This window comes from Crinia signifera, chromosome 3 (genome assembly GCF_055691185.1).
Source record: "Crinia signifera chromosome 3, ASM5569118v1, whole genome shotgun sequence".
Classification (NCBI taxonomy): Eukaryota; Metazoa; Chordata; class Amphibia; order Anura; family Myobatrachidae; genus Crinia; species Crinia signifera.
Genome location: NC_139219.1, coordinates 230,753,419 through 230,767,318, shown reverse-complemented (window position 1 = coordinate 230,767,318; position 13,900 = coordinate 230,753,419). Strand labels below are relative to the sequence as shown.

At 46.4% G+C, this 13,900-nt stretch overlaps 1 protein-coding gene across 1 annotated transcript in view; it reads right to left on the bottom strand.

Annotated features, from left to right (window-relative positions):
- The window catches only part of LOC146062974 (putative cation-transporting ATPase 13A4), a 74,406-nt gene extending 67,977 nt beyond the window's left edge, over positions 1-6,429 (bottom strand). The window contains exons 1-3 of the mRNA XM_083174984.1: positions 6,394-6,429; positions 2,483-2,656; positions 167-313 (exon numbers count right to left, since the gene is read on the bottom strand). Coding sequence (XP_083031110.1) covers positions 167-313; positions 2,483-2,656; positions 6,394-6,429 — 357 coding nt within the window. The remainder of the gene's footprint in view (positions 1-166; positions 314-2,482; positions 2,657-6,393) is intronic.
- Positions 6,430-13,900: the final 7,471 nt, after the last annotated feature.

Below are 13,900 nucleotides of genomic sequence, written 5' to 3'. Positions count from 1 at the left end.
AGCTAATACTGCTAATTGGATACAAATTAATGGGACAGTGGATAATATAACTTTTCTCAAATTAAAAGTTTTACTTATTTACATTTTTTTCTGTTATGCAAGTCCTAGATTTATGACATAGAACTCAGCAAATCCAAATTTCCTGCAGAATAATTGATTTACTTACTTTGAGGGCTGGCCTTCTTATGGCTTTATTCACTATGGAGTTTTCATCAGCAATTATAGGAGAATGGGATCCATTCAAAAGAGAGTCTTTAAATGCATCCAGGGTAATCCAGCGCACTCTCTTCCTGGTGTATTTCTTTCTTTCATCCTACAGGAGAAGGCACAAAACCATGCTGTTACGAATGTACGACCACACACCAGACCGACCGACCACACACTCCATGTAATGAGTTTGAGTTGTTGTTTAAATTGTTGTTTAAATTAATAACTGCCAAAATTATTTTAGGTGTTTGGTAGTTGCATCTGAGGAACTTTAGGTATCATTTATATACACACATTTAGGGGGTATTCAGTCCCCGACGATATTTCCGACAGGTGTAAATATTGTCCTTGGTACTTGTTTAGTTTCATGTGGATAGTTCATACGCCCACTATCCATGTTGGCATGGAGTTGTTGTTAGAGAGTGTGGCGAGCGCAGCGAGCCACCGAGCCTGCAGCGTGGCAAGCGCAGCAAGGGGACAAAGACCCGAAAGTAGCAGGCGGCCATGCTGCCGCCGTGAAACTAAACAAGTACCATGTCCTCTTTCAACAAGAATAGGTCACATTTACAATGGCTGGTTCTTTTTTGCGACTCACCAAAAGATACCGACAGTCAGAAAGTCTCTGGCAGGGCCATTTCTAGAGGCAGACAAGCCATGCAACCGCACAGGGCCCTGCACCTGCCAGTACATAACTGCATGGCTTGTCCACCACTGCTATAGCCACATGGGCACCGCACCAGCTCCCCCATGAGGGTGGCGATCACCTCCTCCTCCTAGCTATTCTCTGCTGCCAGGAGCCAGCGAAAATCAGTTACATAGGTTTTTTATATTTTCACTTTGATCAGTGGGCACACAGTGTGCCATTAACCCCTGGGCAATGAAATCCCCCTAGGCAACGAACATGTAAACACCCCATGGCAAAAAGCAGGGAATCCCTCTATGCAACGAGCATGTAATCACCCCATGGCAACAAGCAGGAAATCCCCTGTGGCAACCAGCATGTAACTCCTAGCAACTACCATGTAGGTAAGTGGCACTTATGTGAGATAATGTATAATGGCCTTTATGGTCTGGGGCATATTGTGTAATGGGCATTATGGTGTGGGGCATAATGCGTAATGGGCATCACAATATGGGGTGGAATGTGTAATGGGCATTATGCTGTGGAGCATAATGTGTAATGGGCATAATTACGGTGTGGGGCATTATGTGTAATGGGTATCACAGTTTGGGGCGTAATGTGTAATGGGCATCAAAGAGGGGAGTGTAATGGGCATCAGGGTGTGCATTGTAATGGAAATCTAAGTGTGCAGAGTAATGTGTAATTGGCATTACGGATAAACAGTGTATATTGATTTAAGTAGCCTGTCATTGTTTGAGCTTCCTTTGTGAGGTGTACTAGGTCACTGCGTGGGCCTTTATGTTTATATCTCACTGTGTGGCCTTCAGCCCGCCAACTTAAGTGTGGAAGATAAACAATCATTCCTGCAGTAACCAATATCTAGTCATGCAGGTTGCAAAAGTGAGGTGTAAGATAATTGTTTTCCTGCTACATCTTACCCCTTATAACTAGGCCATGCCCCTTATATTAATATTAATATTTTTTTATTTCTTCGCACTGGGAGACAAATTGTCTAGAAACAGCCCTGGCCTCTGGATTGGCAAAAATGCCCACAGATTGGTGAAAAACCTCTGCGGATACTCCAGCGGACATTTTTCGACAATGCAAATTTGTAAATGTGTCGCCATATTTCAGGCATTGAAAGACATGTATACAGAAGTACTGTACAGTATATAACAATATGCAGTACATCTACTGTACATGCCTGCTTTGGTACTAGTGATTGTCATCAGTGTGTACTTGCACCAGCCCAATACAAAGGGTAAAACATATAGCCCTGAAAATAGGCATACTGTATATAGGTCCCACTCTGCAGTTGTAACAACACTTAATGCTGTACTTATCCTACGATAGGAGGCCCTTTTACAGCTTTACAGCTCTTCAACCATAAATGGAAAAATAAAATCTGCATCACGCTTGTATAAATTCTTTTCTGGAGCAATGTGGAGAAAAATCTAGTAAAATATGCTCTGCAAAACGATTTAGTCACCCATATTACAACTTGTTTTTATGACACAACAATAAATGTGCAAGCGATTGACAGGTCATTAGGCATTTTAACACCGTTTTCTAAATATTCTTCAATCTGCTCTAATCCAAATTACTTTAATAAAGATTTTGTTTTATGTATAATTCGGTAGAACAAATACTCACTGTTGTTCTTAGTAAAACCACATTGGCTTTTTCCAATGAAGATGGGACGCAGTTTGCCCACACACTCCACTCTGGCTTCCAATAAAAGAGCAGTAGCAGAATACCGCCTGATAGAATGTAGCCAATCACACATAGGATTATCCACGGAACACTCACTCTATAGCCAAAGATTTCCTACCGACAAAACACAATTAAAACACAATTAACAGTAAATTAAACAGTTCTAGAGATCTATGAGCCTAATTTAGCATTGGCTCGCTAATCAGAGAATTTGCAATTAAATTGATTATTGAATGACTGTACATATTGTCTTGCACATATATAGTGCCAGTTACATATCCTGTCCTCAATAGTGCTGTTACAAATGTCCCCAGTGAGTTTTTAGCAAAAAAAAAAAAAAATTTCACTTTCTGGAATGTCCGTATTTCGGAATAATTCGGATAACTGATATTCGGATACGGGATACTCGACCTGTATTGTCCACAAAAAAATGCACTTTGAGTCCTATTGGGAAAAAAGTGCTTTATAAATATCATTATTATTATCATTATTATTATTATTATTATTTTTACTTGCTACATTTCGAAAAACAGCTAAGCCGTGTTTTACATGTTGTGACAAATTTAGAAAAACAGCCAAGATGTACAGTATGTGGACACATCTGTATCTACAGTAATCCTTGTAAAATATAGAGCTTGTCCAAAACTACCATTATACCTCCCAACAATGAGGCTGTGGGAGGAGGGACAGTTTTGGGGGTGTGGCCTCACGGACAAGGAGCATGGCTTATTGCCACAAGGCCATGCCCCCCATTTTTTGCCGCTGTGGGGGCATGGCTACTGGCTTTGTGAGCTGCTGGCTATGTATGTACCCAGCCCGTCAGGCTACATGAATGTGCACAGCGTCTATTCACAGGGGTCAGGGGGGGACTCCCAACTGCCCCCACCACGTGACACTGCCGACCCCGGAAAGGACACAGGAACGTCCCAAAAAACTAAGACGTTCCTGTGAAAAACAGGACAGTTGGGAAGTATGTGTTATGATTAACCATAGATATTTATTTTATTTATTTATTAACAGTTTTTTTAAATAGTGCAGCATATTCCGTTGCGTTTTACAAAAGGAGATGGTGATACAACAAACTGGATATTTACAGATGAGGGTCCTGCTCACAAGCTTACAATCTATAGGGAAATGGGCTTTGAAACATAAGGTTAGATATTCTTTATAGAGATGTGCAGGCTCTGATTTACTCTGATTTCAAAGCAGGATCTTATTGGCTATCAACTGTCAAAAACTGTCATGTGATTTGGGATAGTAGATCCTGCTTGTAAATCAGAGTAAATTTAGAGCCTGCACATCTATAATTCTTTATTGCATTAATTCCACCAGAATGCAAAGGTTCCTGGTGTGCTGTAAGATACGGTGACCCAGCAGTTTGGCCATGGGTCAGGAGGATGGGAAATGTGAAAAAGAAAGAGTGTGGATATGTGTGGACTGTACAGTGGGGATGTGATTAGCTAGGAACAGTCTATAAAGGTTTACGTGGCTGGTTCTGGAATTTGATAAACTTGCCTGAAGAGGTGAGTTTTCAGGGAATGCTTGAATGAGAGACGTAGATCTTGGGAGGAGCGTAGAGGTGGGGTTGGAAGATATTTTGAGATAAGCGAAGAGATGTATGTTGATGTAGTTTGGTTTATGGCTTTGTGTGTAAGTAAAATAATTTTGTATTGGATACGGTAGAATACAGGTAACCAATGAAGTGACTGACAGAGTAGCTTTGCAGACAATGAACGTCTGGTTAGGAAGATTAGCCTCACAGCTGCATTCATGATTGACTGTAGTGGTGAGAGTCTGTATTGGGGGAGGGCAATAAGGAAACTATTGCAATAATCCATGCGTGAGACGATGAGAGCGTGGATCAGAGGTTTTGCAATGTTTTTTAGGTGCATGTAGCATGATTTTTGAGACAGATTGAATGTGGGGTACAAAGGAAAGTTCTGAGTCAAGGATAACACCTAGGCAGCCAGCTTGAGAGGTAGGAGTGATTGTCACCTCCCAACAGCAATAGAGATATCAGGTTGGTAACTACTATTTATTGGCGAAAATATAATTAATTCTGTTTCAGAAATATTAAGTTTGAGGTGGTGAGATGACATCCAGGATGAAACAGCATAAAGGCATTCAGAGACACAGCCCAATACAGATGGGGACAGGTCCTGGGAGGATAGGTAGAGTTGAGTATCATCCGCATACATTTGATAATGAAATCCAAATAGCTGATTAGTTTGCCAAGAGATGAGCTATAAATTGAGAAAAGCAGAGGACCTAAGACTTAAAGGTGCCCATACACGTTACAATTATTGTATACAATATTGTATAAAATATTGCATCTCATCGCATCCCGGTTTTCAGAGAAAGGAACACTAAAGGAGCGGTTAGATAGGTAGAATGAGAACCAAGAGAGGGCTGTGTCTTTAAGACCTAGAGATTGTAGTGTTTGTATGAGAAGTGTGTGGTTTGTAGTAACAAACTATAAAAGTCTGAGTAAGGTACAGTATGCATTTTACAAAGTGTGCGATTCAAGTATAAATATTTGTATGTGTAAGGAATGAGAATATGCCTTTCAGGTGCTGCCTCTTAAGAAGGCGCTTATACCTCTTTTTTGGATAAAGGCCAATAGGTGGTAAATTTACTGAGATGGGAGTTCTATTGAATATGGAATGTTGCCCATAGCAACCAATCAGATTCTACTACTTTTTTAACATCTTCTAGAAGGTAATAGATAGAATCTGATTGGTTGCTATAGGTAACATCTCATCTTCAATAAAACTCCAATCTTAGTAAATTTACCCCTAAGTGTCTGTAACTAATTCATGTTCATGATTTATTAAAATATAACAAGCGAATGACCTTCCAAAGTGACTCATTCCCCTTGTTAAACAGCTGTCTCGTTTCAATATTCCTTTTTATAAGATACTATTGTGTTAACGTGTGATATGTTATCTTAGGTGTTAATGACGCGTTTTGTGGAATTTCTGACATTGCCAGGGTAAATAAGTGTGGGAATGGGCCAGAACATTGTGTTCTTACTGAGATGGGTATATACTGTATATTGTAAAGTACACCATATATCGAGCTGTAAGTAGACTTTTTGGTGTCCTGTTCCAAGAGGAGAATTGGTTCCCCCCTCTGCCACCCCCATTTCTCCGCCGGAGAGGGGTTCATGCGGGCACCGGCGCTATGTGAGAGGCGCTCACTAGGCTTGCCAGGGATGCTGGGAACATAGATACAGTTCCCGGCAACAGTACAGTGAGTACGCTGACTACGCAGAGTTGCAGCAGAGTCAATACGCTGATAGCCATTGGGCTACGCTTAGGCTGCCGCCGTGAAACTACACAAGTAAGGCAGCCGTTGGGCTATGCTAATATCGTAGCTTCAAACGTAGTGTAAGTACCTTCTTTTTTTTATTAAAAGAACAAAATTTCATAATGGCACATATGTATCAACACACAAGACATATAACACATGTGCCATTATGAAATTTTGTTCTTTAAAAAAAAAAAGGAAAAATTATTATATAATAAAGTGTTGTAATAATTATAATTAGAGTAAAGCTGTGCCTTCCAAGGCACCAATTTATATTGTCACCCAAACCACACAGTGCCATTAGAGAGCTAAGTACTGTATATAGAATGGGTGCAGGGAGTTCGGTGTGGGGGATATCCTGGACCTAGGGGCCTATGTGCTCCACAAATCCTGGACCCATGATAGATACATGTGGGCAGGACTGGCCATCTGGAACCACTGGCAAATGCCAGGGGGTTGTCCATCCACACAGAAAGTGAGGGTTGTTGAGAAATGCAGCCTTTCATTTCACTGCTCGGTCACATGGCCTCCCTCTGTCCTACCTGGGGCTGCTGCAAGGCCAGATCCCCATGCTTCATGGTGCACCTTCATGAATGGTGGCTGTGGCCCCTCATTGTGCGTGAGAACAAGGTGCCTCTACATATCAGTGGCAGAACTACCAGTGGTGCAAGCTTTTAACAAATATGTCTTGGTGGTGGATTAGCATAAAGGGAGGAAGAGGAATTCTTCACTTCAATGTCATCTCCTCTTACCTCAAATTACCTCCCTCCCCCCACACTGCTGTTGTTGGGGGTCCAATGTCATGATCTAGTGACTGGCCATGGTGTGAAAACAAAAGGAGCCTGGCCTGCCTTCCCAGATCTCCATACAGCAGTGATGGCTAACCTTTTCAGCTTGGCGTGCAGAAAATCGTAAAAGAGTGTAGCCTTCCTACAAGTTGCGTGTCACTTCAAGAAATATCAATAATTTGGTGATATTTGCAGCCTTTATAGATATGCCACACCCCGTGATGCCCATTATACATATGCCACACCCCGTGATGCTCCATTATACATATGCCACACACCGTGATGCTCCATTATACATATGCCACACACCCTGATGCTCCATTATACATAAGCCCCACACTATAGTGTCCCCATCACACCAGCCCCACACTGCCCCCATCACAACAGACCCACACTGTCCCCCCATCACAACAGCCCCACACTGTTTGCATTGCCCCTTGCCCTTTCTGTCCCCCTGTCCCTTTCACAACATATAATACAAGTAGAAAGATATATTCAGCAGGGGGGGGGGGAGTGCTGCGTTGCTCACTGTCTTTTGCGGCAGATCCGTTATGGCTGTTGCCACCCCCACTTACACAGTGGTGGGGTGCGCATTACTGAACAGGCAGGGTCGGAGACACAGAGTGACAGCGTGCAGAGTGGAGCGGGCGGCGGAAGTGTGCAGAGCGGAGCGGGCAGCGACTGCTACAGCGGGGACTGGAGGACAAACATTTGAGCCAGCAGAGCTCTACGCAGACCCCGCTGCCGGTGCTTTACACTCACCAGGGCAATCCCAGCTATCAGACCACTGGCACTCCGTCTCCCTTGACCCGGCTGTCGGTGTCTCCTGTTGGAAGGGGAAGGCTAGCTCTGCTCCCTCCAGCAGACAGGCGACGCCCCTTCCAGTTGGCGGTGCAGCCTGCATGTTGGCTTAGCCGCTTCCCTTGTGCACTTCCGGGTTTTCACTGCACACTGGTTGGTCAGACGCATGTCAGTCAAAGTGCCTTGGCATGTCACGAGTGACAAGTGTGTCATAGGACACCTTGAAAAAGGGCTTACCCTAGAGCCCGAAACGCGTTGGTGAGGACTGGACCCACAGCATAGGTGAGACCCTTTACCACTTTTTCCATCTGGTAGCACTCCTCCTAGTATCCGGATACAGGGAGTGAGTTGCTTTTGGGCTCACCTGAGACTGTGTGTATTTTAATCGATTTTTTGTATGTTTTTTATTGTATACGTCCTGGAATAAAATATCTTTTTGCTACGGCTATATCTGAGCCTTATTACAAGGGGATTACTGGACGTGGACATGCTTAAAGATACCTTTCCATGAACATAGGGCCTCATTTTGAGGTGAGTGTGTTTCCTATGATTACATGTGGAGTGAAGTTGATGCGAACTTGGTGTTGTTGAAAGAACAATAGGACAAAGATACCTTTATATGAACATAGGGCCTTTACATAAGGTCAGTAACCTATTGCTATATTTGCTGAGAGTACCAGTGTTTTCCTGACAAGGACAAAAGAAACCTCTACGGGCACATAGGGACCTTCATTAAGGTCAGTAGGTGCCCTTAAGACGTTGCATACAATAGGAAAACCAGGAGGAATAGAGTCCAGCAAGACAAGACATACTGTTCTGCTGAGTAGCGCCGAAGTGTATATTTATCTGTGTTTTTTGAACGTGTACCCGAGGGGAGCTAGTGCCCCACTAATATACCCACGGCTGCAACTCTTGGCGCCGCCAACCTCTCTATACCTTTCTATTTCCAAGTGTGTCATAGGTTAGCCATCATGGCCCTACAACCAGGCATACCAGGTCAGGTCTCCATGATGACTTCTTTGTCACAGGATTTTCTTCCATAGTATTGGCCAGAGGAAGACTCTCAGGGCGAGATGTATCAAATGGAAAATGCGGTAAAACCCAGTTTCTACCTCTGAAACGTATCAAAATGATACCGCACTGAAGGGCAAACCCGCCGCCTCGCCGACCCCCCCCCCCCCCTGGCTTACCTTCCTGAAGGGTCCTCCTGGACCCCGGAAGGTAAGCCCTGGCTGCCTCCCCCTAGTGAAGCAGCCGGACATCCTTCCGGCTGCAGGGGGGAGGTGGAAGCGCCGTGGACAGCATGTATAGCTGTCCCCGGCATGAGGGGAGAGCGTGGCGGCAGGGAGGTGACGGAGACCCCCCGCACACTAGTGTACAGGTATCGCGGGGGGCCTCCGTCACCGCACCGCGATGCCAGCCGCATATGTTAGTACATACTGTATGCGGCAGCATCGCGGCGGGGGGGGGGGCGGCGAAGGGCGGCGATGTATTTTAATACATCCCGCCCTTATTGTGGTCTGGATGAAAAGGTACATAGTGTTAGCCAGAGGAAGACAAGGATTGTGGACTGGTTGAAATGGTATATTCTTCACTCATAGCATACTCACACTCTTTCTATCTTTCTTTCTCCCCTTATCTCTTTCTCCCTCTCTCTCTTTCTCTCTCTCTCTCTCTCTCTCTCTCTTCTTTTCTCCCTCCAACAGAGATCTCACCTTCTACCTATCCTTTTCACCAACTCTCCATCAACATCTGCCTCTACCTGCCACAATTTGCTTGTTACCCTCTCCTAGGGCCAGATGTACTAAGCTTGAAAAGTGATAAAATGGAGAGTGATAAACTACCAGCTAATCATGTCCTTGTCACAGGCTGTGTTTGAAAAATGACAGGTAGGAGCTGATTGGTTGGTGGCTTATCACTCTCTGTTTTATCACTTTTCAAGGCTAAGTTAGTACATATCGTCCCTAGTCACTATTTTCCAATCACCCTCTGTTTTTCCCTGCCTACCTATCATTCTCTCTTTGTCATCCTCTCGCCATCACCCCATGCCTCTCCACATCACCTTCTGCTTCTCCTTGTCATCCATGTCATCCTCAACCAATTACCATATGTTAATCATGATTACCTCTTCCTATCACTCTCTGTCTCTACCTGACACTCTTTTTTGGCACCTACTTCTTCTACACAACCCTCTGCTTGTCATGCATACCCCACTAGCCTCTGCCACTCCCCATCACTCTCTGCTACTTCCCACAACCTTATGGTTGTTTACTTCCTCTGTCACTTCTGCCTTTCCCTGTTACGCTCTCCCTTTCACATACTGCTTTTCCCTGTCACCTTCTCCCAATCCCTATTACCCTCTTCATCTCATCCCCTTTTCCCTTCCACCTTCTTCCTGTCACTTTCTTCATGTCACCCACTATTTCACCATGTTTCCTTGTCTCTGGCAGCCTCTCTCCATGGGGTGAGGGTGGCCAAACCCTATTTTAGCTTCTTGGCCCATTACACACAAGTGCAGCCACTGGTACGTATGTGTAGCATGATGATGCTCAGTAGCAGGCATAAAGAAAGATAAATATTTTTCCACTGTATTAAGGGCCCAAATCAGCATGAATCAGCAGAAAATTCCACAAGCAAATTTGTGAATGGATCACAGATCGCTATCCTCTTGCAGATCCATACATCGTTGAGACATTGCCGTCTGTGCAAATGTGAGTAGGCCTTTTCAGAGGTAGAAGCTGCCATTGAACCGCCTGGCAGCTATGTATGCTGTCCTTTTACGTACAGTATGATGTATTGTATGCAGGGCCGGTGCAAGGCACCGGAGCGCCCCAGGCGAGTCGGGGTGGTGGCGCCCCGGTGCCGGGGGGAGGGAGCATGCATAGCTGTCCCCGGCATGAGGGGAGAGCGTGGCGGCAGGGAGGTGACGGAGACCCCCCGCACACCTGTGGTGGTACCTGTGTAAAAAAATTGCTGTCCCGGCGTCCCTGCAGTGCTGGGGCGGTAAGTGGTGTCCGTGCCGTAGGGGTACCTGCGGTGCCGTCATGTGTACAAATGATGGCTGCGGCCGGCAGGGTCCCTGTAGTGAATAGCAAATAACTATCGCTTCCCGCGCCGCCGTGTGCATAGCGCTAGTTATTTGCTATTCACTACAGGGACCCCGCCGGCCGCAGCCAGCTTTATACACATGACGGCGCCGCAGGTACCCCTACGGCACGGACACCCCTGACCGCCCCAGCACTGCAGGGACGCCGGGGCAGCAATTTTTTTACACAGTTCCCTGGGAGTGAGGGGCGAACTGCCGCCCTCCAGGTGCCGGCGCCCTAGGTAAATGCCTAGAGCTGCCTAGTGGTGGCGCTGGCCCTGATTGTATGTGATCCAAGCAAGGCCTGCAGGATCCAATAAATCTAAAGTGGAAGCCTTGTGATCCCTGGGTCCGATCCGATGTGCAATGGACTTCTCGGCCCAATACATCAGAATCGGAAGAAAAGTGCCCAAATTGCACTAATGTATTAGGGGGCCTTGAAGCTGCCATTAGTCTGAGATTGAGACAGACTGGAAGGGGTCAGCACTAACGTTACAGACCCTCCTCAAAAACACCTGGGCACATCTGCATTTTTTCTGACACACCCAGAAAATAGCGGGTTTACGCCCAGAAACGATTACTTCCTGTCTGTCAAACAGCGGCTACATTGCGCTAACAATCCATATGCACTTTCAGTCACTATTTCACCTGGCATATAAATGCTCAATCTGCAAAATCTCTTATAAGCGATCCATGATGTATTAGGCCATAAGTTAGTTGCAAAACGCTTTACGATATGGATCAATCTCCCTATCAGTGGCGGCTCCTGCTATTGGGCTGCAGAACTGCAGCCCCTCCAGTGAAAACCAGGAGGTTTCCAGCAGGGCCGGTGCAAGGTCCCGGAGTGTCCCAGACGGGGGGGTTGGTGCCACGGCGCTCACCCGCTCCGGGGGGGTGTGTGGTGTGACGGAGTGTTGCGGTGCGGCTCAGGGGGGGTGCTGGGAGTGTTGTGGCGCAGCTCGTGGGGGGGGGGGGTGCCAGGAGTGATGTGGCGTGGCTCGCGGGGGGGGGGGGGGGGGGGCTTGGGTGCCGGGTGATGCGATGCACCTCCATGCCACATCCAGGACCCAGGCTGCTGGTGCACGGCAGGACACAGGCAGGTGTGTGCGTGCACTGTCTGCAGAAGGACAGGGCACGCAGTGTGTGGTGTGCGGGTGTCACCCCAGCCTGTCACTCCACGGGGGGGGGGGGGCGAGGGGAGGATGGGCGATGCGGAGGTGGCCATACCATCCAGGGGGGGAACCCTGCTCCATCTTCCGCCCTCCAGTGGCCGGCGCCCTAGGCAAATGCCTAAACCTGCCTAGTGGTGACGCCGGCCCTGGTTTCCAGTGTAAAACAGACAGATAGCCATTTCTATTGGAAGCTGCTACTGCCCATCAAACAGAGGACTGAAAACTCCTCCCCCACCTGGGCTGCCAGTACATGGAGCGATGACAGCAGTAGCTTGCCAGCAGGAAGCCATTGTGTGTACATCCCCAGAGCTACAGAGCTTCTATGGGCTGCTGTCTGTGCAGCCCAGCAGAAACAAATCCTCTGCAGTGAACATGCCCAGATCAGTCAGTGTGATGTAGCTGAAGAAAAATATGCGGTGCATGGAAGATTTTTTATTTTTATCATATTTGAGCCTCTGTAAATGGTATTTATTTAAACTATTTTTTGTGTGTAGATCTTTAATAGAAATATAATTTTCTGTACTTTAATTAATATTAACGTTATTCAAAGTGAGTATTTTGCTCTGTACCTGTGTTTATGTGCATATGGGTACATCATTTGTTTACAGTACATGCACAAAAACACTGGTACAATCACTATTAAGGTTACTTTATTTTACAGTTTAAGGTGATTTAAAGTAGATTATCTGTATGTTGTGTTCCGTTTGCCACAAGCAGGCAATTGCAGCCCCCCTTAAGGCTAAAAGCAGGAGCCGCCACTGCTCCCTATTGATGTCATAGCTAGCTAATGCAAATGTAATGTACATGTATTTACTGTTTCTTAATAAAAAAAATGATAAATAATATTTAGGCTCCATTGTTATAGTGCTAGATACTCAATTACTGCTGACTGAAATTTGTAATGACAGCCTTTGCTTTTTCAAGGTATAAAGTGGCTTTGATTCTGAGAAATGAAGGTGTGTATCTAAAAATAAATAAGGATTTATCTGTATGTCTATTACCTTACATAACCTCACCGGTATGAATGTAAAAGAGAATTACACCGAACAGGACATGTTTTTAGGGATAAAGCTGGATACAGTAGATGAGGTATGTGGCTCTGATTCTATATCACATGTGGCTGTTACCACTTTAGCATCTTTTGCCATAATTGCATTTAAAACTTTCTGCTGATGCCATTAAAGACCATCCCCTGGTGTACAATTAAACTTTGGGCTGCTTTAGAAGAAGTTACCATCATATACTCCATGCTAGGTATGAGCAGGGTTGCCTACCTGACCCTCTCCTTCAGGGCAAGATGTACTTAAGGCCCCCATACATTAGGCCGACTTGTCCGGCAGCTCCCCGGGAGGCTCACATACAATTTGGCACTTGATGAGCCAGTTTTTACATGTGATAAATCGCTTGCGATTTATCACATGTAAAACAAATGGGGAGCTGCAGGGCGGTGAGGAGCAGTGGGGCGGGCAGCGGCAGTAGTTGGGGCTGGCGGCGGCAGTAGTGGGGGCGGGCGGCGGCAGTAGTTGGGGGCGGGCAGCGGCAGTAGTGGGGGCGGGCGGCGGCTCACAAATGAGTTCCCGGCGGGTGCTGGGTGCGGCGAGTGATGCTGACCTGGCCGGCATGCTGTGATAACAAATAGCAGCGCTGCCGCTGCGGGACGGGACGCACAGTGGCGGCTATTAGATTTTCAAAATACCTGTCAAATGACCGGCCGTTCTGTGATTGGCTGAGAGAGCTCTCAGCCAATCACAGAACGGCCGGTCATTTGACAGGTATTTTAAAAATCAAATAGCCGCCACTGTGCGTCCCGTCCCGCAGCGGCAGCGCTGCTATTTGTTATCACAGCATGCCGGCCAGGTCAGTGTGTCTGCCCGCCGTGCTCCCCCGCTCCCCGGTGTCTGTATGCATATGCCTGACAGGTGGGGTCGGATGATCTTATGTGCTGACCGTCCGACCTCCCTGATCCGGTCCGATGCGCACGGGACCGCGCATCGGATCGGATCATATATCACACACCTGCGATTTTGGGGCGATTTCATCCGGTTATCGGCCCAAAGTGCCGAAATCGGATGAAATCGTCCCAAAATCGTATAGTGTATGGGGGCCTTAAGTCTTGAAAAGTGATAAATAGAGAGTGATAATAACCACCAGGGCCGACACTAGTAATGTTGCGGCCCGGGACTGACCTTCAAACCCCCCACCC